This window comes from Mustela erminea, chromosome 13 (assembly GCF_009829155.1).
Source record: "Mustela erminea isolate mMusErm1 chromosome 13, mMusErm1.Pri, whole genome shotgun sequence".
In the NCBI taxonomy this organism is placed as follows: Eukaryota; Metazoa; Chordata; class Mammalia; order Carnivora; family Mustelidae; genus Mustela; species Mustela erminea.
Window position 1 is genome coordinate 73937502 of NC_045626.1, and position 20909 is coordinate 73958410.

Below are 20909 nucleotides of genomic sequence, written 5' to 3' on the forward strand. Positions count from 1 at the left end.
AAGATAGCCTGCCCAAACTTCCGCTCTTAGAACAGCCACCTGGGCCAGGGGGGAGGGGGAGGGGGTTGGGGTTGGGGAGTCAGTTCTCCGTGAGTCACTGTGAGCCCATCCCCAGAAGGCAACTTACCGGGCCAGGTTATAGAAAATACCATACAATCTCCTAAATTCGGATAAACACCACCTGCTCTCAGTTCTCCCAGACCCTACTTTGCCCAGTGTAATCACCAGTTATCAAGAGCTAGAGGACGCCCTGTTTGGGGGATAGCACACAGGACTGGCGGCCAGGAGCTCCCCGATCTCCTCGCCCTGTCTGTGGCCTTCTGGATGACTGTTCAGAGCATGGACTTCCCAGAGTCAACCAGCTCGGCATCCAATCGCATCTCAACCTCTACTAGCTGTGTGACCCTGTGCCAGTCGCTCACCTCTCTGAGCCTCAGCATCTGCATCTATTAGAATGTCATCAAAGCTAAGTACTCCACCTGCTTTTGTGGGGATTAACTGAGATCACATGTGCCAAGTACTTAGCACAAGTCTGTGGTCACCGCACATGTCAATCAATAACTGTCCTCATCCATTGTATTAAAATTACTCTTTTAGCCTGGGAGGAGGTGGGAGCCTGTGGAATTAGACCACTGGACTTCCACACAGGTGCAAGAAAGCAGCAGGAAGCAGGAGGGGGGCCAGGCTTTGTGCCGTGTTGTGAACAATACAAGGAAGTGAAGACACCTGGAAAGTGTATACAACAGGTGCTCAGTAGACAGGGACTCTTATCAGAAAGCAGGAGGTGAACCCAAGAAAATGACCTCTCGGGTTCAAAGATCCTTTTATGCCCAAACTGGCAACTTTGTGCAAATGGCCCCAGACCTGGTGCAGAAGCAGAAACAGGTGGCCTCTCCCCGTCACAGCCTCTGAGCACATGCTGTGCTTCCCTTGAGCCAGAGTCATCCTCTGGCCACACAGTGCTTGTCAGCCACCAAGGGAAGAGCCTAACCCCATCACAGCAGATGCTCTTGGAGCCTCACCCAAATCTGCTTGGCACAGGTGGACAACTTTCTACCAGGGGTGTGACCAGCTGGGGGCGTGTCTGACAGTCTCCCCAAGGTTCCCAGCTGCCCCCAGGGGTAACCTGCTTATTAGCATATCCTAATGGTATACTACCAACAAATAAACCACTTGCCCTTGCACCTGGGGGGGGCCCAACTTAACACACCCCGCATTCCTAGAATCTGACTCATAAGAGATGGGACCTGCTCAGAAGCCCCGTTCTCCCCTAGGGCGTCTGACACGATGGTGAGACATACCCCATTGTGAAATGGGTCCATAGCCCTTGACTGTTTGCCTTGGCTGACTTTTGAAAAGTTGCTCTTTTCACAATTTCTTCAAAAAATGTATTGACCCGCTACAAGCCAGACCCACAGCTTGGCAATGTGGCCACAGAAAAGAACTCAAAAAGTCGGGGTCACTATTTACACAGAGTCTGGGGTTGGGAAGTAAAAAGGACAGGGGATGGAGAAGCCAACAGCCCAGGACAAAGACGGCAGCAGGTGACAAGGGAGATGATGGGAATGGGGTCTCCCTGATGGCGATCACAGTCGGGTCCAGTGGACTAAGGTGATCAAGGACGGCTTCCTGGAAGAAGTGACATTTCAGCTGCATGACCTAAAGGATCAGAGGGAGCCAGCCAAGGGAAGACCAAGAGATCCAGAGTTAGAAAAGAGCTCAGGAACAGAAATTTTTGCTAGCAGGGCTAGGGCGGAGTGAAGGAAAGTGGCGCAGCCTGAGTCTGGAGAAAGGGGTGTGGGCAGATCCTGGAAGGCTCTGAGGCTGCCAGAAGAGTGCCTCTGGGGCTCTCACAGAATCACCTTCCTCTCCCTGCCTCCCCTGCATTCTGATCTGCCTTCCTGTGTGGGAGAGGGTGGAGTTACCTCCCACCGGCCAGGAGCCTCCCCAAGTCCCCCAGTCCCAGGGGAAGGCGTCTCATATGTCACATCTCCATCCTGTGTGTTCAGGTGAGAACTGCTGACTTCAAGGCAGGGAGAGGGAGAGGCGGGGAGAGCTGCTTTGAGATCAGCACCTGGTAAGGGGGCACTGGAGCTGGAGGGAGAGCTACCCAGAGCCGCTCACAGAGCACACGCTCAAATTCAAACCCCACCTCTGTGAACTTGGCCCAGCTTCTTGTCTTCCTCGGCCTTGGTCTCCTCACCGGTCACATGCGTTAATAATCCTATGGGGTTCTCAAAACAGCTGAGACATGTGCTAAGAACATATGTGTAGAAGCACTCAGCACCAATGGCGCATTGATCCCATGCTGGCTGATCTCCCACTATGCAGCAGGCACCCGGCAGAGACCTGAGCATGGGCATCCTTAGGGAGTCCCCCACCCGGGCCTGACCCCTACCCCCACCCCACTGGCAATATCCCTCAGCCCCAAAGACGGCCTCTCGGGAGATTAGCGGTGGGTGTGGTCAGCTGTGCCAAGGGTGGCGTCTGCCAGCGCGGACATGACTCACGTCCTGCCTCTCTGGAGAGGGGGAGGGCCCACCAGACCCATATCTAAAAACACTGATGTGATGTGGCCTGGCCGAGCAGGGGACGGGAGGAGATGGGAGCGGGCAAGAGGAGGCAGGGCAGACTTGGGCCCCGACTGCCCCAGGCTCACCGGTGTGAAAACACAACCCCACTGCCAGGCTCTCTGTGCTTGTCCCCAGCTCTTCAGTCAGCCCTGGACAGAGGTCACCTCCCAGACTCCTCACCATTACCCAGAAACTACAGGTGACTATCAAGAAAGCAGGAAACTGAGGCTTACAGGGATTAAATGCCTTGTCCAAGGTCATGCATGTCTCTTGCCAAATTCCAGAGGCCAAAAGGCTGAATCACTGGCAGGAAGAAAGCAAGAAAGCAAGGGGTCAGTCCTGAAAAACACAGAGGGATGTGTCCCCAAAGCCAGCCTGAGAGACTGGCCCTGGCTGGGCCAGCCCTGCATGAAGCAAGGCAGTGTGACCAAGAAGCTGAGGGGAGGTCTGTGGTCCTGACTTGTGACTTCGGCTGTGTGTCCCAAGCCTCAGTTTCCCCATCTGGGCAATAAAAGGGCCCAGCACAGTGCCTGGTAGAGCCACAGAGCTCCAGGCCCTTCCTGCAGGTGAGGGGGGAGACCAGGCATCCAGGCCACCACAGGAGTCTGAGGCCACCATACCTGAAGCTGCCCCAGCAAGGCTGAGTCACCATAGGTCCCTCACGGTTCCACCCCTCAAGGAGGGGCAAGGCCAGGATCACGCCCACCCCAGGTCCTTGGTGGGTACATGCACCTGTTCCGCACATATGAACAGGTGGGCACTAGGCATGCTTGGGTCCAAGGAACAAGTTTCCAGGTGGCTGGGTAGGTACCAGATGCATGTGTATATTTGGAAGGCAAGCCAGGCTATGTGTGGGATGCCTGGGGACAAGGCCATTTCACAGAGAGCGGCACAAAGGTTCGCTGGTCAGCTCTGCCTGGGGAGGCGGGGAGCTATGCATACAGGGGGCCTTGGATCTGTGCATCCTGATGGGCGTGCAGGGGAGGGAGGGAGTAGGTGGCGGTGTGACTGAGGGACAGGGAGCATGTGGAGGAGGGGCAGTCGTGGGGCTTGCCAGCAAGCTATGAGGCTGTGGGTCTGAGTGTTGGTATGCCCTGAGAGGGGTGTGTGTGAAAGTGTGTGTGTGTGTGTGTTCATGTGATGGGGCAGGGTTGGAGTTAAGAGCATGGACTCTGGAACCCACCCTGCCTTGGTTTATATGCTGTGTGATCCTGGGCAAATTACAATACCTCTCTGAACCTAGCTGCCCCATCTGTAATACAAGGACAGCTATAGCACCTCTGTGGATAAAATGAGTCTATTCCTGAAAAGCACAAACACGGTGCCTGGCACATACTAAATGTTCAATCAAGAGAGCCTCTCCGGCGCCTGGGTGGCTCAGTGGGTTGGGCCGCTGCCTTCGGCTCAGGTCATGATCTCGGGGTCCTGGGATCGAGTCCCGCATCGGGCTTCTGCTTAGCAGGGAGCCTGCTTCCTCCTCTCTCTCTCTCTGCTTGCTTCTCTGCCTACTTGTGATCTCTCTCTGTCAAATAAATAAATAAAATCTTAAAAAAAAAAAAAAAAAAGACAGCCTCTCATGGGCTCCTGGGTGGCTCAGTGGGTTAAGCATCTGCCTTCAGCCCAGGTCATGTTCCCAGGGTCCTGGGATCGAGCCCCACATCAGGCTCTCTGCTCAGCAGGGAGTCTGCTTCTCCCTTTGCCTGCCACTGCCCGTGCTTGTGCGTGCACTCTCTGTCAAATAAATAAATAAAATCTTTAAAAAAAAAAAAAAAAAGCACACCTCTCATTATGACTAAGGTGACAATGGCATCTGTGGGTCTCCATGGTAACCACCACGATTGTGGGGGTCCATAGGTGCGTAGTGTATCAAGGGAGGATGGGATGGGGTGCCATGTGCCTGTGGGGTTCAACTCCATCTTCACCTCATGCTCTTGCGGCCAAAATAAAAATGTATTTCCTACTCCTATCATACAATTTATTCACCCCTGAGTCAACCAATTGAAGCACAAAGAAGAAACCAAGGCTCCCGGATTACAGCTAAAAAATGAACATCTGGGGACGCCTGGGTGGCTCAGTTGGTTAAGCAGCTGCCTTCGGCTCAGGTCATGATCCCAGGGTCCTGGGATCGAGTCCCACATCGGGCTCCTTGCTCGGCAGGGAGCCTGCTTCTCCCTCTGCCTCTGCCTGCCTCTTTGTCTGCCTGTGCTCGCTCTCTCTCCCTCTGTCTCTGGCAAATAAATAAATAAAATCTTTAAAAAAAAAAAAAGAACATCTGGGAAACATGACACTAGCAGTCTCCCTGTCCCCCCCCACCAGCTCCTCCAGAGGCTGCAAGGAATGGCAGGCAGGAGCACCCCTGTCCTCAGGTGGCTCCCAGTCAGGGGTGGGGGGACACGGGCAGAACTCAAGGAGAAAAAACCCAAGACAGTTATCAATACAAATGGATCAAGAAGGTCCAATAGAGAATACCACAGCCGGAAGAGCCTATACAAAAGTCCTGAGGCAGGAGGCCCTTGGGGGGAACCTTAAGTTCATAGCACCCCAGGGCCAGAGGGGACCAGATGCATGAGCCACTACAGATAGACCAAGAAATGTGAAATAATCTCAATGTCCAGCCATCGGACATTGGTGTTAAACACACTACAGTATTCTCCTCTGGCAATTTTATACACTTGTCCCAAATGAAGTTTACAGACACTGGTGATGGGAGAAACCAGTTCATGACATGATGGTAAGTGAAAACTAGAAAACTGAAAAGCTGTATAGATCTGGGGTTTGATTAAAAAAAAAAGTAATAATAATAGTAGTAATTATAACCAGTATGATCCATTTATATGAGAAACAAATGTGCCCTCAAAATTACAAAAATTCCCCTGCCAAAATTTCACAGTGCTTGTCTGATAGGGGTGGGCTCCTGGATGATATTTCTTCTTCCTGCTGTTTGGTATTTACAATGTTCTATCCAAAAAAAATTTTTTTAATGTTTAGCAAAGAGTGAGAAAAGTTCTCTGCCCTCTCCTGCCCAGATCCCAAAACCCCAACGAGGTTTCTGGAGCTGTGTTTTTCTGAGGACAACCCTTTTTTTGTTCAAATCTCAAATAAACAAAAGCCCATTTGGCAGAGGACCCTGGCGGGTGGTCACTCACCCCGCACACCCTCCCAGCACCAGCACTGCAGCTAAGACAACAGCGAGCGTTTTCAAGGGGGTGGGGGTGCATATGGAGGGGGGCTCAGGAACTCTTTCTAAGCCTCAGGAACTCGTCCCGAATAGTTTCTTCTCCACCCAGGGACCCTCCCTTTCCTGTAGCTCAGGGTCAGCCCTCCTCCCACACTCTTGCCTTGGGCCAGTACATCTCCCCAAGAGCCCTGACCAGCCCTGAATTCCTGGGGCCTGGAAGCCCAGAATCTTCCCTTGTAAAGACCACCTGGTCCAAGTTCCAAGGAGACTGAGCTCTGAGAGGGGACATGAGTTGCCCAGGGACATCCAGGAAGCTGGACCTCTTCACCAGACCAGTCATCTAACAAATATGCATTAATTAAGCACCTACTGTGTGATGGGCACAGCTCTAACCACCAGGGATATAGCCACAGGGTTATGTGGAAAGATTCAGGGGCTGGGGGAGCAACTTTAACCTGGGGCGGCGGGGCGGGTGAGAATAAGGACTCTCTGAGGAGATGACAACTGAGCTGAGACCTAAATGAGCCTGCCATGCAAACAGCCAGAAAAAGAGTGTTCCAGAAAGAAGGCTCACGAGGCAGGGCCAGGTAAGAAAGGTCATTTTGGTTTTTTTGGGTTTTTTTTTGTTTTTTTTTTTAAAGATTTTATTTATTCATTTGACACAGAGAGATCACAAGTAAGCAGAGAGGCAGGCAGAGAGAGAGAGAGGAGGAAGAAGGCTCCCCGCAGAGCAGAGAACCCAATGCGGGACTCGATCCCAGGACCCTGAGATCATGACCTGAGCCGAAGGCAGCGGCTTAACCCACTGAGCCACCCAGGCGCCCAGAAAGGTCATTTTGAAAAGCAGTGGGAGCTGAGTCAGGCAGGACCTCTCCAGAAAGGAGCATGGGTCTGCTCCTATGTGGGACAGGAAGTCACTAGAGGGCTTTAGTGACCCTTCTAGAAGTTCCCCTGGGCACTTCTATCCAGTGGAGGATACACTGCGGAGGTCAAGATGGAGGCCGGGAACCAAAGAGGAGCGGCCTGCCGCCTCCCAGGTAGGAGATGGGGGTACTCTGGACCCAGTAGGAGATGGGGGGATAAAGAGGAAATACAGTGTGACTTGAGACCATCCACATACGAGAGAGGAACAGCATGAACCACCCCCACCCCCAACATGAAGCCAGGGGGAGTCAGAGGCAAAGGGACCCCAGAAAAACATCAGTTTAATGCCCCCCACCACCATGCAGAAGCAGTGAGAGCATGCTGGGCCTCAAGGCTAACACCAGCCCAAAGTGCAGGGAGTCAGAGAGATCTGGGTTCAAATCCCAACTCTGTACTTACTAGTTGCATGGCCTTATAAGTTCATTCCCCTCCCCAAGCCTCAGTTTTCTTGCCTGTGAAATGGGGAGAATGATGCCAAATCCACCAGACCTGGAAGGCTCCAGCATAGTCCCCCAGGGCAGAGTGGCTCCCTTCCCCTTACTCCTGTCTTCGGGTCTGATGCCAGCCCGCAATGCTCACTTGAGTTAAATCACCCTGAAGACCAGTTTTGAAGAACTGCCATCCATGAACAGCGACTTTCTTCCCAAAGGATCACATGAAGCAGAAATGGGAATCCTTCCCACTGAGGGGGTTTGGAACAGAAATCCCCTAAAAATCACAAGCACACTCCCAATTCTGGGACCTGAGCTAGGGCAAGGGTCTCAACTGTCCTGGGACCCACAGACAGAGCTGGGCTGGGCAGGGCAGGACCCCGCCTACCCTGGGCGATCATAGCGAAGACAAACATGACTCGGGGGTTCAGATGCGGCGAGGTCAGGCTCAGATCCAGGCTCAGCTTCAGAAAAATCACTCTCCTGACCTGTGCCTCAGTTTCCCCACTTGTAAAGCAGAGACAGGGTGCCCTGCCCTGCAGGAGTCTGGAAGCTCAGCTGTCGGGGAATGCCTGCAGAGGCTGGGGGCGCATGACGTGCATTCTCAGGACCTTGGTGATGGCTGCAGAAAACAGCCATGCGCTCATCCCCGGGAGCAGGATCCCTGACCCGATGTGGGAAAAAGCACCTTTGCGGATGGACTTATGTGAAAGATCTCAAGAGGCAAGGAAGAGCCTGGGGGATCTGGGTGGGCCCGAAATGCAATCACGCGTGTCCTTGTGCGAGGGAAGCAGATGGAGGCCTGCCTCCAGGAAAGGCCAGATGACAGCCTCACCAGGGACAACTGAGGTGGCAGCTTCTAGAAGCTGGAAGAGGCAAGGGAAAGGAGGCTCTCCCAGCTCCTCTGGAAGTGGCCAATTTCTGCTCAGCAAAACTGACCTCGAACTTCCGACCTCCAGAACTATGGCAGAATGAACTTCTGTTGTTCTGAGCCACGGTTCCTGGAGGTTTGTTACGAAAGCCACAGGAAACCAACCCAGAGGCCTTCATAACATTCCAAGCCAGAAGGACTGGATCAATATTTACAGCCATTCACACTGTTGGACTGAATGAGGATTTCTGCAGGTGGAGCCCAGACACAGGGCGATTTTAAGAACTCCCAGAGAGATGTCAGGGTTCATCCAGGGGTGAGATGCGCGAGTCTGGAAGCTGGAGGGGTCAAAGGCATGGTTACCTCATACACTGGCTCCTTGCACTGCTTCCCAGAACCGTGGCCACCTGTCACTCATGGGCCTCCTACAGGGACCCTGGGCACTTGAGGGCAGGGGTCCCGCTCATCACTCTGCACTCACCATCGCCAGGCAACAGCTGTGGCACCTGCTGCACGCCACGCCCGATGGATCCAGGAGTGAACAAGACACAGGTCCAACACAGACCAAGGAGGCAGGACAGGGGCAGGCCCTAAAGCACTAGACCCCGGGATGGCAGGGAAGGGTCTACCTGGGGACAACAGGGGCTACAGAGGAGGGAGGACTAGAAGCTGCTGGAGGGATGTGTCTGCAGAGGAAACATCTGAGCTAGTGTTGAAGGGGACACAAAATCCCACAGCAGTGGGGCCACATCCATCACCCTGTATGCTCCAACTGCTTCCAAAACCTCTCAAGGCTCTGCCCCAGGACTTCCCCCTACCCTGGGGGTTGGGGTGCCAGACACGCCAGACGTAGCCAGGAGCTAATCCCCCAGAAGCAGCCATCAGCCAGTGAAGGACAGGACCTGACATACACATACCCCAGCTCCCACCTCTCCCAGGGTGCTTGCCCATTCGACACGGTCCCCAGAGGTCCCCTGTCCTACTGATGAACACACCGAGCACTGGCCTCTTTCCCTGCCCTGTCTGGCTTCCCCAGTCCCTGGGGAGACTTTCCTGGGACCAGCTCCCACACAAAGCATAGGCAAGGGAATAGAGCCCTGTGTCTGCTCTGGGGAAGCCCACAGCCAAGCAGGTGATATATTCCACGCAGAAGACAAAACATCAGGAGAAGCCCATGGTACAAGAGAAAGATGTCAAGGTGATCACCCCCACCCCAATGCTGCCCCAATTGGCCCCCCTTCTTGTGTCAGATGCTGCCTTCAGCAAAACACCTTTTCCGTATTCCTCGTCCCTTCGTTAATAAAGGAAGGTGCTGTTACCATCCTCTTTTACTTTTAAACAGGGAAAGTGAGCTCAGAGAGGGGAAGTCTTCATAAAAATCTAAAAGGGCCTCACCACTCTCCCCCTCACTCATCAGGCTTCAGCCACACACACTTTCCTGTTCCTCGTACATGCCACCACTTCCTTCCCCCAGAAAGTTCCTACTTCGGGACCTTTGCCCTTGCTGTTCCCACAGCCTGCAGGAAGGGGCTGCCTCCTCCTCCACTTTCAGCTCTCTGCTTAAAAATTGGAATGATTTTGTGGCACCTGGGTGGCTCAGTCATTATGTGTCTGCCTTCAGCTCAGGTCATGATCCCAGGATTCAGGGATCGAGCCCCGAATGGGGCTCCCTGCTCGGCAAGTCTGCTTCTCCCTCTCCCACTTCCTCTGTTTTTGTTCCCTCTATCACTGTGTCTCTCTCTGTCAAATATATAAATAAAATCTTTAAAAAAAAAAAAAGAATGATTTTTAAATCACTGAAAAAAATAATCGAAAGAATAATACTTTGCAACACATAAATATTCTTTGAAAAATCAAATTTCGGTGTCCATAAAGAAAATGTGAGTGGTGCCTGGATGGCTCAGTGGGTTAAAGTCTCTGCCTTCGGCTCCGGTCATGATCCCAGGGTCCTGGAATCGAGCCCCACATCGGGCTCTCTGCTCTGCAGGGAGCCTGCTTCCTCCAATCTCTCTCTGCTTGCCTCTCTGCCTACTTGTGAATTCAGTCAAATAAATAAATAAATTCTTAAAAAAAAAAAAAAAGAAAGAAAGAAAGAAAAAGAAAATCTGAGTGGAGGACGCACTCAGTTACATATTGTCCCTGGCTGCTTGGGCAGTAAATGGCGGTCAGTCATGATGGGGCTCTTATAGTCCAAAAAGCCAAAACTATCTGGTCCTTTACAGGAGAAGCTAGTGGGCTGCTACCCTAGGGTGTGGAGGGGCCTTGTCTGTCAATGAGTCCCTGGGGCCTGAAAAGGGTTAGGCCCAAGCAGGGGAACAAAGAAGGCATGGATGATTAATGCAAGGCCCCACCCCCAGGAGGGAGTTGAACATCACCTAGGATTCCAATGGGTAGATGAATGAATGAATGGAAATTAATATATGCACCTCAATGGGAAGCCAGAGGCATCATCCCTGTGGCCCAAAGTCCCTCCATGGTATTGCAAACCAGAGTCTGACATCCCCTGGGCGGGCGTCCCTCCAACAGCACCAGCCTGGCCTTGACATTCTGTGGGCCCAGAACTCTAAAGAGAGGACGTGATTCATTCCACAGAGCCTTTCACCAGGAGAGGAAGGAAACCAGCCCTCAGATCCGGAACCAAATTTAACTTCTCTGCTCCACACCCCCCACCCCCAAACACGCAAACACACAGAGCATCTCTCCACCTTGCTGGGGAGGGGGTCCATCCCAGCAGCCAGGGGGATGGTGGGGGGAGGGCATTGGTGATTACTGACTCAGCTTTCTCCCAAAGGAGCACCTCACCACTCTCTCAAAACACAGTTGGAGAAAAATCCTCAACGGAAAGAGGGTTTTCCCTAGTAATTCCTCCCTCCTCCCTGCTCTCAGCACTGAGACTAAGAAATTCATGGGAAATACCGCTGGATGGCTGCTGTTTGCTATTAGCCATAGGGAAGCTAGCAGGCAGGATCCCTTACCTCTAGGAGTTTATGAAAAAACAAGAAACTAAGCAGAAAAAACAAGAGACTAAGCAGGAAGTAAGGGCCTTGCCCTGCACTGGGGACTTCTGGTCCAGCAAATAAGCACCCTTATTAGCATCCTTAATACCTGGGAGACAGTGCCTGATTTATGTTTCAGGTCCCAGTGGGAAAAAATTGATATGGTCACTCTATGGAATGTTACATCTGAAATAGATACATTATTTTTATTTCCCAAGAGAAAGCAAGTTCTTCTCCATGCCAATATACATCCCAAAGTCAGGGAAACATCAGTTTAAAGGTTCTGGAATGGTCATATTTATCCTGCCGTGCCCTTTGGGTGTTGGCCCAAGGTTTTATCACAAGCCTCCCAAAATCTCTTCCGTGGACACGTCAGTGTTTACTGTTCTTCGCCTGCTTCTTCCCGTTCTGAGTGGGGAGGGTCATAGCAGCTCACACATACAAGGGAATTCCACATTCACTAAATAAACCTTCTCTTGAAGGGGCACATAACTCCGTACAGGCAGGAGTGTGTATATAAAATCAGTGTTCCCTGTTCTGGGGTATGTCCCCTGACCCGGAATCCCGGCTGTCTTGCAAGAACCAAGGACCATTGCATCAGTGTGGTGAGCACTCGCAAGACAGAAGGCCCCGGCAATGACCCTCAGTGCTCTTGGTCCTATCTGTGACCCTATTTGCTTGCCCTCTCTGAGTCTCCGGTTCAGGGAGTATTAGCACTGCCCTAGCCACCTGCCAGGAGGTAAATGTTCTCGGGGGGTGGGGGGCAGGTAAACCTTAAAGCATACACACCATCGGTCACCAGCATGCACCTTCCCAGGCTGACATTAGACGGCCTTTTCCCAGAAGAGAATCTGATCACATGGTGCCCCCTGCCTGGATCTTTAGAGGGGCTCAGAATTAAATCCACCCCCTTTCCATGGCTCTGTGCCTGACCCTCCAGTTTCTCTGCCCTCAGCCTACAACACTCCCCTTGCTATTCTGCTCCTGTCACAATGCCCTCCGCTATACTCGCACGGGGAAGCCTACGCATATGCTGTTCCCTCAGCCTGGAAGGACACTCTCTCCCCACCCCCCTCACCCCTGCCAAACACATAACCTTTAGGTCTCAGTCTTAATGGACCTTCCTCAGTGTGGCGGGTTGAATACTGATTGTCCCCCCAAAATTCATGTGCACCTGGAATCTTAGAAAATGACCTTATTTGATCTTTGCAGATAGACTTACTTACTGAAGTCACACTGGATTTGGTGGGGGGGCTAATCCAATGACTGGTGTCCTTTGAAGAGGAGACAGATACACAAATGCAAGCCAAGGAACATCAAGAATTGCTAGAAGATGCAAGAAGTCACCAGAAGTGGCAAAAGGAAGGGTCCTCCCCTGGAGCCTTGGAGGGAGTAGAACCCTGCCAACACCTTGATTTGGGACTTCTAGCCTTCAGAGTTTGAGAGAATAGACGTCTTTGTTCTAAGCCACTCAGATGCAATGACTTGTCATACTACACTCAGAAAAGCCAGAGCCAACCCTCCAGAGAAACTACTTCCATCAGACTTTCTTCAAAGCATCCTGCTCCTCTCCCCCCACCCCTGCAAGGTTCTGCCCCTTCTTTAACCCATAAACTCCTAGAGGTAAGGGATCCTGCCTGCTAGCTTCCCTATGGCTAATAGCAAACAGCAGCCATCCAGCGGTATTTCCCATGAATTCAGATGCCCCGAGGGAAGCTCAGAGGTCAAGGGACTCTGAGGTTTGCCCTGACACCCATGGAAGAGTTCCAGTGACGGCCAGGCAATAGAGTGAGCCTTGCCCACTGGGACCCCCAACTGCTGTCTCTCCCCAAACCCAGGCTCCTGTCTCACACCCTCACTGCCTGACTCTGCATTTATGAAGCATGACAGGCAGACAGTCCCAGGGCTGGACATGACATGGCACCAACTTGTAGAAAAAAAGTAGGTCCGGCCAGAAGAAAGTCTCTATTGGGTCTCGGCCGTACTTAACGCCGGCACAACACTTGCTCATTGCCCCTTTCAACGAAAGGCCTCCAGCTCAAAACCCATCGGGATGGCAACATTTACGCAGGCGGAACTGTGACACGGTTTGGTCTTCTTTGTATTCTTTTTTGTTAAGATTTATTTTAGAGAAAGAGGGACACAGAGAGCGAGCTCCTCCTTCCTGCAGGAGCAGAAAGAGCATAGGGAAAGGGGAAAGAGAATCTCAAGCAGGCTCCAGCCTGGTGCAGAGCCCGACGTGCAATCCTGATCTTGATCTCGATCTCACAACCCTGAGGTCACGACCCGAGCGGAAACCAGAAGTCAGAGGCTTCACTGACTGAGTCACCCAGACGCCCCTCTTTTGTTTCTTTTTTTTTTTTTTAAGATTTTATTTATTTGACAGAGATCACAAGTAGGCAGAGAGGCGGTTGCGGGGGAGCAGGATCCCCGCTGAGCAGAGAGCCCAATGGGGGGCACGATCCCAGGACCCTGAGATTATGACCCAAGTTGAAGGCAGAGGCTTAACCCACTGATCATCCAGGCGCCCCCTTTGTTTGTATTCTTAAAGCAAACTACCAATGGCCAGAGGTGCTGGTTTTCTCGAAGTAGAATAATGATACAAAATATCAATACAATTTTATATTAATATATGGATCACTGATTATTAATATATTTAATAATTATATATTTTAATTACCAGCTCAAATACTTATTAATATTTACATATTATATACAATTGATATAATTAATACTGTGATAATAATATAAAATATTACTATTCTGTACTATAAAATATTTTATTATTTATTATATAATTAATTATATAATTTATAATATATAATAATATAAATGTATATTATTTTCTAATAATAAATAATAACAGAGGCACACAGACGTGGCAAAATTGGGATGGTGTGTGAATGAGAGAGCTGGAGGGTCTCTGTACACACCCACCCACCACCCACCCATGCCTTCACTCTCAAGCAGAGATGCAGGCACACATTCACATCCCTTGGGTAGTTCTGGGATAAACCCCTCAGCTGTAGCCAGGGTAAAATAATATGTTATAGGATCAGGTTCCTATAAGTAACACCTGGGTGGGGCACCATGGGGGGATTTCTTTCTTTTTTGGTGTTTGTTTGTGGGGTTTTTTGAAAGCTTTTATTTATTTGAAATAAAGAGAGGGGGGAACAGATGGAGAGGGAGAAGCAGACTTCCCACCAAGCAGGGGGCCTGATGCAGGACTTGATCCCAGGACCCGGGGCTCATGACCTGAGCTGAAGGCAGACACTTAACTGCTGAACCCTCCAGGTGCCCAGGGGATTTCTTTTTTATTACAAATGCTCAGGCTCCATCCCAGACCTGCTGAGTGTGGGCCTCCAGAGGGTAGACCCAGCAGCACCTGGATTTTTTAAAGCTTTCTGGGGGGCTTCTTCAGAACAGCCAAGCTCTGGGTACTTCAGTGCTGCTTCCTCCCCAGTGAGCCAGGAGTTGGGTCCACGGTGCCTGGACAGCATCCTGGAAGAATTAAGACCCAGGCCTAATGTATTTCTCCTCAAAACGACACATGTCAGGGCATGCCCAGAGTCTATGAAAAACAGGTTCTTTATTATATCCAGGCCAGCCCTTTGTGCAGCACTGGGTACATCCTGTGAAAGTTCACCATAGGGTAAGGGAGGCCAAGATACTTCCAGAAAGCACATCATGATGCAGTGGACATTCTCCCAGGGACCGAGGCACCACAAATACAGATCCTCAGACTCTCCCACAGAAAGCAGGGGCCAGTCACGTCTATGTGGATGGCCAGTATCAAAAACACAGAAACGGACAAACGTTGGTGGGGATAGCGACGCTGGAGTCCGCGCACATGAAATGGCGGGAACGTAAAATGGCGCCGCTGCTCTGTGGACAACAGTATGGCGGCACCCTGGAGAATTAAAAACATTGCTAGGGTCCAGCAATCCCACGTCTGGGTATAGACCCAGAAAAATTGAAAGCAGGGTCTCAAAGAGATACCCAAACACCTGTGTTGGTAGCAGCACTGTCCACCACACCACGGGGTGGGAGCCTCTCCAGTGTCCCCTGACCAATGAAGGGACAAACACAATGTGCTCAATCCACACAATGCAGTATTATCCAGCCTTAAAAAGCAAGGGAGTTCTGACACGGGCTACAGCACGGGTGAGGACGGGACGCTGAGTGACATGAGCCAGTCACAAAATGCAAACGTCCCGCAATGCCACATAAGGAGGCCCCTGGCGTGGTCAGATTCACGGAGACAGACAGGGGAATGCTGGGTGCCAGTGGCTGGGACAGCAAGGGAGGGGGACTTCGTGTTCAAAGGGCACAGAATGTCCATTCTGGAAGCTGCAGAGTTGTGGAGCAGGATGGTGGGATGGCAGACCAACGGTGTGAATATACTTAATGCCGCCATACTGTTTGCCTCAAAACAGCAAAGATGGTAGGTTTCCGTTATGTGTATTTTTCACCACCATTTAAAAATAAATTAATGAAAAAAAAATCTGGTGCCAGGATGAGGCCTGTCTTGGCACCCAGCTACCTGGGTTCCTATCGCAGTTCAACCATGCACTAGCTAGGCGGCCTTAGGCAACGTAATATGTCTCTCCGTGCCTCAGTTTCCTCATCTGTAAAATGGGAAAACACGAGGCCATAGGGAGGATGAAGGGGGGCAGAGGGCCTGGTTCACAGCATGTACCCACATGTTAAGTATCACCGCAGTGCTTGTGAATATTACTGTCCCCCCTCCATACCCTGCCAGAGCTCTGGAGTTCTGGAAAACACACCGAGGTAAAGAATATGTGGGCCCAGGGGGATGAATCTTTGGCCTTGTGGTTTATTTAGTATCGGGTGCCACTTCTGAGTAAGGGACAGACTATGTGGCACACGTGGGAAGTGCAGAAATCAAACTCAGTGAGGACAGAGGTTGATGAGGTACAGAAGACATCCCTGCCCAGAACCACCTGCCCTCCGCTTGCTGGGTGACGCGGGCCTGCCCTCTCTGGGCTTTGGTGACCCCTGCTCCTCCAGCCTCGGCCTCCTGTAAATCTGAGAGTGAGAAGCCAAGCCCTTGGTCCCATAGTCAGCACAACTCACCCCGGAGCCCAGGGGTGGGGTGAGGGATGGCGGGTGCCCCCAGGTGGCCACGGGGTTAGAGCATCTTAGAAACATCGAGGCCTTTCTGTTCCTGACGCACAGGCTCCAAGAGGCCAGACTTGGGAACTGGTTTCCAAGAGAAAGTTGGGGTTGGGGCCATCCATGAGCCAGCCTCACTCAGGTCACAGGCTTCATTCATCAAGGGCCGGGAGAGGCAGGACACAAAGTCCCTGGCCTCAGGCCAAACATTTTATTTCAAATCCCCACAGGAGGAGCTCTGTTGGTTTCTCTTGTCAAAGAAACACAACCCCCATATTGCAAGGTCATCCAACAAATGCAGATATGTTTGACGCTGATACTCCAGAATTATTATTATTACTACACTAATAATAATAACAGTGGCCAAAGACACATCCAGCACCAGGATAGTAAGAACTTCACAGACCACATGTCCGTTAATCCTGATGAGAGCCCGCTCTGAGGTGATTCTACCATCATTCCCATTGTACAAACATGGAAACAGAGGCTGACGATCGGACAGTCACACAAACGGCAAGCGGTGAAGACGAGCCCTTGAACCCAAGCTTGCCTGAGACGAGAGCCCACCTGCTATGTATGCTTTCCTCTTTCCTCCGCTCCCGTGCCATGGCCGTGTCTTGAGCTCCTATTACGGGTACGATCCTTAAAGCCCTTTGAAGGAGGTACCGCCGTCACATGTGAATTGTCCAGAGGCAAGAATGGAACTCGGTTCTGTCTTTCTGTGGAGCCATGGTCAACCTCACTGGACTGTGACTCCAGAGGGTCTCGTCCCATCTGTGCCACCCCCACTGACTGGCAGGGTCCCCTCAAGGTTCTGTCCACCCAGGGCAAGGAAGGCAGTGTGCAGCAGTTCTTCTGCAAAGCCCAGTGGACTCAGGCCCAGCCAGAGGCAGGCGGCCATGGACCAGGCTGGGGGTGGACTCCAGCATGCGGGGAACAGATAGGGAAGGGGACCAAACCCATCTCCCTACCCACCAGGGTGCTGAGTGTTGAGAGCACCTTCATGTCTCTCTCAAATGGCCTGGTGGGCTCTCTGCATCCCCCAGGGGAGTGCCTGAGGCTTGTGAGCACCCAGTGGGTATTCAGGCTCCCCCAAACAGCTTGGGAGCTTTAGCACCCCAAGCCCATCACACCTGTTAGAGGGGGGCGGCATGGACAGGTCTCTCCAACAAAGGTGGGGCATGGAAGGGCAAGGGGGCACCAGGAGGGTGTCCTAGGGAAAGAGTATGAATCAGGAAGCAGGAATCCTGATGTCTTGACTCTGCTCAGTTCCTACCTGGTCATGCGACCTTGAGTGAAACACTCACCATCCTCCTCAAGCCTTCTGTTCTCTCCCCTAGAAAGGAAAACCCAGACAGCCTTGTTAGGGGCCGGATCCAATGCCCACCCCTGGGGATTCTGCCACCTTGCTCCCCAACAGGGTACTGCCAAATGTGGAGCGATCCTCCCCAGGGGGACATGAGGGCTCAGCATTGCCCCTCCCAGGGCTGCAGGGTGGGAGAGGGAGAACCAGGCTGTCAGAAGTCCTGAAGACCAGGGATTGGGACACTTGCCGGGTCCCCAGGCAGCTGCCTGGCCAGTGTGCACCACTGGGCACACAGATGGCCACACTGCAGCAAGGGGGGTGTGGATGGTGCAGGGAAACCCATTCCCACTGCCGAATCAATAAAAGGGCCCGTCCCCCACAGGTGAGTCCACAGTGTCACTGCCCAGTGCCAAGGAAGGCCAAAGGAAATGAGCAGGGACAGTGGGTCCCCATGCTGAGTCACCTCCCTCCCTGACCCTCAGTGTTCTCATCTGGAAAAAGGGCTTGCTATCGCCCATCTGGTGGAGCCATCCAAAGGGTATACCCTATGAAATTACGGTATTCCACCCCTGCTGACCTCCAAAACCAGCATGTTGGTGTTTCAACCCAGTATGTGGATAGGCACAGTGTGCAGCCCGAGCATAATAAGTGTTCGCAAAACTGAGCGCAACAGGGTGTGCTTTCCTCGTCCATGGGAAGAGCGTACACCTTGTTGCACCTGCTTCCAAATCCCGAATATAAAAAGCAGGCAGCTTGCCTTAGTTTATAAGGCAATGTCCCAAGTATGCCAGAGCGTGTGTGTGACATCTTTCCATGTGTGTTACATCAAATATGACTAGCCCATCGAACATCCTTAAAATGTTTAAGTTTTGGGGGCACCTGGGTGGCTCAGCTGATCAAGCAACTGCCTTCAGCTCAAGTCATGATCGTGGAGTAACAGGATCGAGTCCCACGTAGGTTCCCTCCTCAGGAGGGAGTCTGCTTCTCCCTCTGACCATCCCCTCTCTTGTGCTCTCTCTCATTTTTTCTCTCTAAAATAAATAAATAGGGGCGCCTGGGTGGCTCAGTGGGTTAAACCTCTGCCTTCGGCTCAGGTCATGATCTCAGGGTCCTGGGATCGAGCCCCGCATCGGGCTCTCTGCTCAGCAGGAAGCCTGCTTCCCCCCCTCTCTCTGCCTGCCTCTCTGCCTACTTGTGATCTCTCTGTCTGTCAAATAAATAAATAAAATTTAAAAAATAAAAATCAAGAAATAAAAAATAAATAAATAAAATCTTTTTTAAAATAAAATGTTTAAAGTTTTTAAAAAACAAGTCAGCATGTGGTATATCCACACAATGAAATATTATGCAGCCACAAAAAGGAATGGAGTCCTGATACGCATTACAACATGGGGAACCCTGAAAACATTATGCCAAGTGAAAGCAAAGTCAGTCAGCAAAGGCCACACATTGTATGAGTCCATTTACAGAAAATATCCAAAACAGGCCAATCATTAGGGACAGAAGGAGATGAATGCCGGTATACCCACAGCTGTGGTCATTGGAAGGAAGGAGGCAATGATAGCTAATATGTACCTGGTTTCTTCACCTGGTCATAACAGTGCTCTAAAATTGATCATGGTGAAGGTTGCAGAACTCTGTGAATATAAAAACCACTGAACTGTACACTTTTTAAATTTTTTTCTTTGGGGACGCCTGGGTAGCTCAGTCACTTTAGCATCCGACTCTTGGTTTCAGCTCAGGTCATGATCTCAGGGTCATGGGATCGAGCCCCACGTTGGGCTCTGTGTTCAGAGCAGAACCTGCTTCAGATTCTCTCTCCCTCTCCCTCCCCTCTGCTCCTCCCTGCTCATGCGCGCTCTCTCTGTCTCTCAAATGGGTAAATAAAATCATTAAACTTTTTTTTTTGCTTTTTATGTACTTTTATTTTTTTACTTAAGTCTAATTGACATAAAACATAATTACTTCAGGGACTCAACATAATGATTCAGTATTTATTAATTATTTAAGAGAGAGAGAGAGAGAGAGAGAACACAAGCAGGAGGGGCAGAGGGAGGAGAATTTCAAGTTGATGCTGAGCTGAGTGCAGAGCTCGACGCAGCGCTCAATTCCATGACCCTGAGATTGTGACCTGAGCCAAAACTAAGAGTCAGTCACTCAACCAACTAAGTCACCCAGGAAGCCCAATGATTTGATACCTGAATACATCGTGAAATGATCACCACCATAGCGCTGGCTAACATCCATCACTATAGTTAAAAAAAATTTTTTTCTTCTTGTGATGAGAACTTTTAGGATCTGTTCTCTTAGCAACTTTCAAATATGCCATACGGTATCATGAATTAGAGTCCCCATGCTGACACTGCATTCCCAAATTGATTTTACAGCTGGAAGTTTGTATTTACTCCCTTCACCCATTTACCTTCCCCCCCGCAGCCCCACCTCTGGCAACCACCCATCTGTTCTCTGTATGTATGAGCTTGGTTTGTTTTGATTGTTTGATTGTTTGGGGGGGGATTTTTTTAGATTTTACATAGAAGTGAAATCATATGGTATTTATCTTTTTCTTATTTCATTGAGCATAATGCCCTCAAGGTCCATCCATGTCACAAATGGTGTTCTTTTTAATGGCTGAATAATATTCCCTTGTCTATAGCTCACATCTTCTTTATCCACTCACCCATCCATGGACCCATAAGTTGCTTCCATACCTTACGTATTATAAATAATGTTGCAACAAAACACGGGATGCCTATATCTTTTTGACTCAGTGTGTTGTTTCCTTCAGATAAATACCCAGAAGTGGAACTGCTGGGTCATGTGGTATTTCTTTTTACTGACATATAATTAACATAATATTGTTAGTTTCAGGTGTACAACATAATGATTCAACAATTCCCTCCATTACTCAGTGCTCATCACGGTTAAGTGTAGTCACCATCTGTCACAAAATGACATTATTACAGTCTTATTAACCACACTCCCTAGGCTGTACTTTTCACCTCTGTGATTTATTTTATAACTGAAAGTTTGTACCATATTTCTATTTTTAACTGTAATCTGAATTTGTATACTTTATTTTTTTTTAAAGATTTTATTTATTTGACAGAGAGAGACATAGCGAGAGAGGGAACACAAGCAGGGGGAGTGGGAAAGGGAGAAGCTGGCTCCCCAGCTGAGCAGGGAGCCCAATGCGGGGCTCAATCCCAAGACCCTGGGATTACAACCAAGCTGAAGGCAGACGTTTAACTGACTGGCACCCCTGTATACTTTATTTTTTTTTTAAGATTTTGTTTTTAAGTCATCTCTGTACCCAACATGGGGCTGGCACTTACAACCCTGAGATTCAGAGTTACGTGCTCCACCGACTGAGCCCACCAGGCACTTTAACTGGATGAATCATATAGTACGTGAATTCTATCTCGATAAAACTGCTGTTAAAAAGGTGAGTCGAGTTCAAGAAGGAGGTTAACTAAGGACCACTCCAGGTGGAA

General features: G+C 50.5%; 1 protein-coding gene across 8 annotated transcripts in view; it reads right to left on the minus strand.

Moving 5' to 3' along the window:
* The window catches only part of KIAA1671 (KIAA1671 ortholog), a 183996-nt gene that overhangs the window by 147190 nt on the left and 15897 nt on the right, over window positions 1-20909 (minus strand). For 2 of the 8 annotated variants that reach the window (XM_032309854.1, XM_032309852.1), the window contains exon 1: window positions 17386-18145. The exons of 4 other annotated variants lie outside the window; for them this stretch is intronic. In XM_032309854.1, the coding sequence (XP_032165745.1) occupies window positions 17386-17582 (197 nt within the window). In that variant the 5' untranslated portion in view covers window positions 17583-18145. Of the gene's footprint in view, window positions 1-17385; window positions 18146-20909 lie in introns of those variants that run through there. 2 more of the 8 variants (XM_032309853.1, XM_032309856.1) reach the window with 2 other exon arrangements.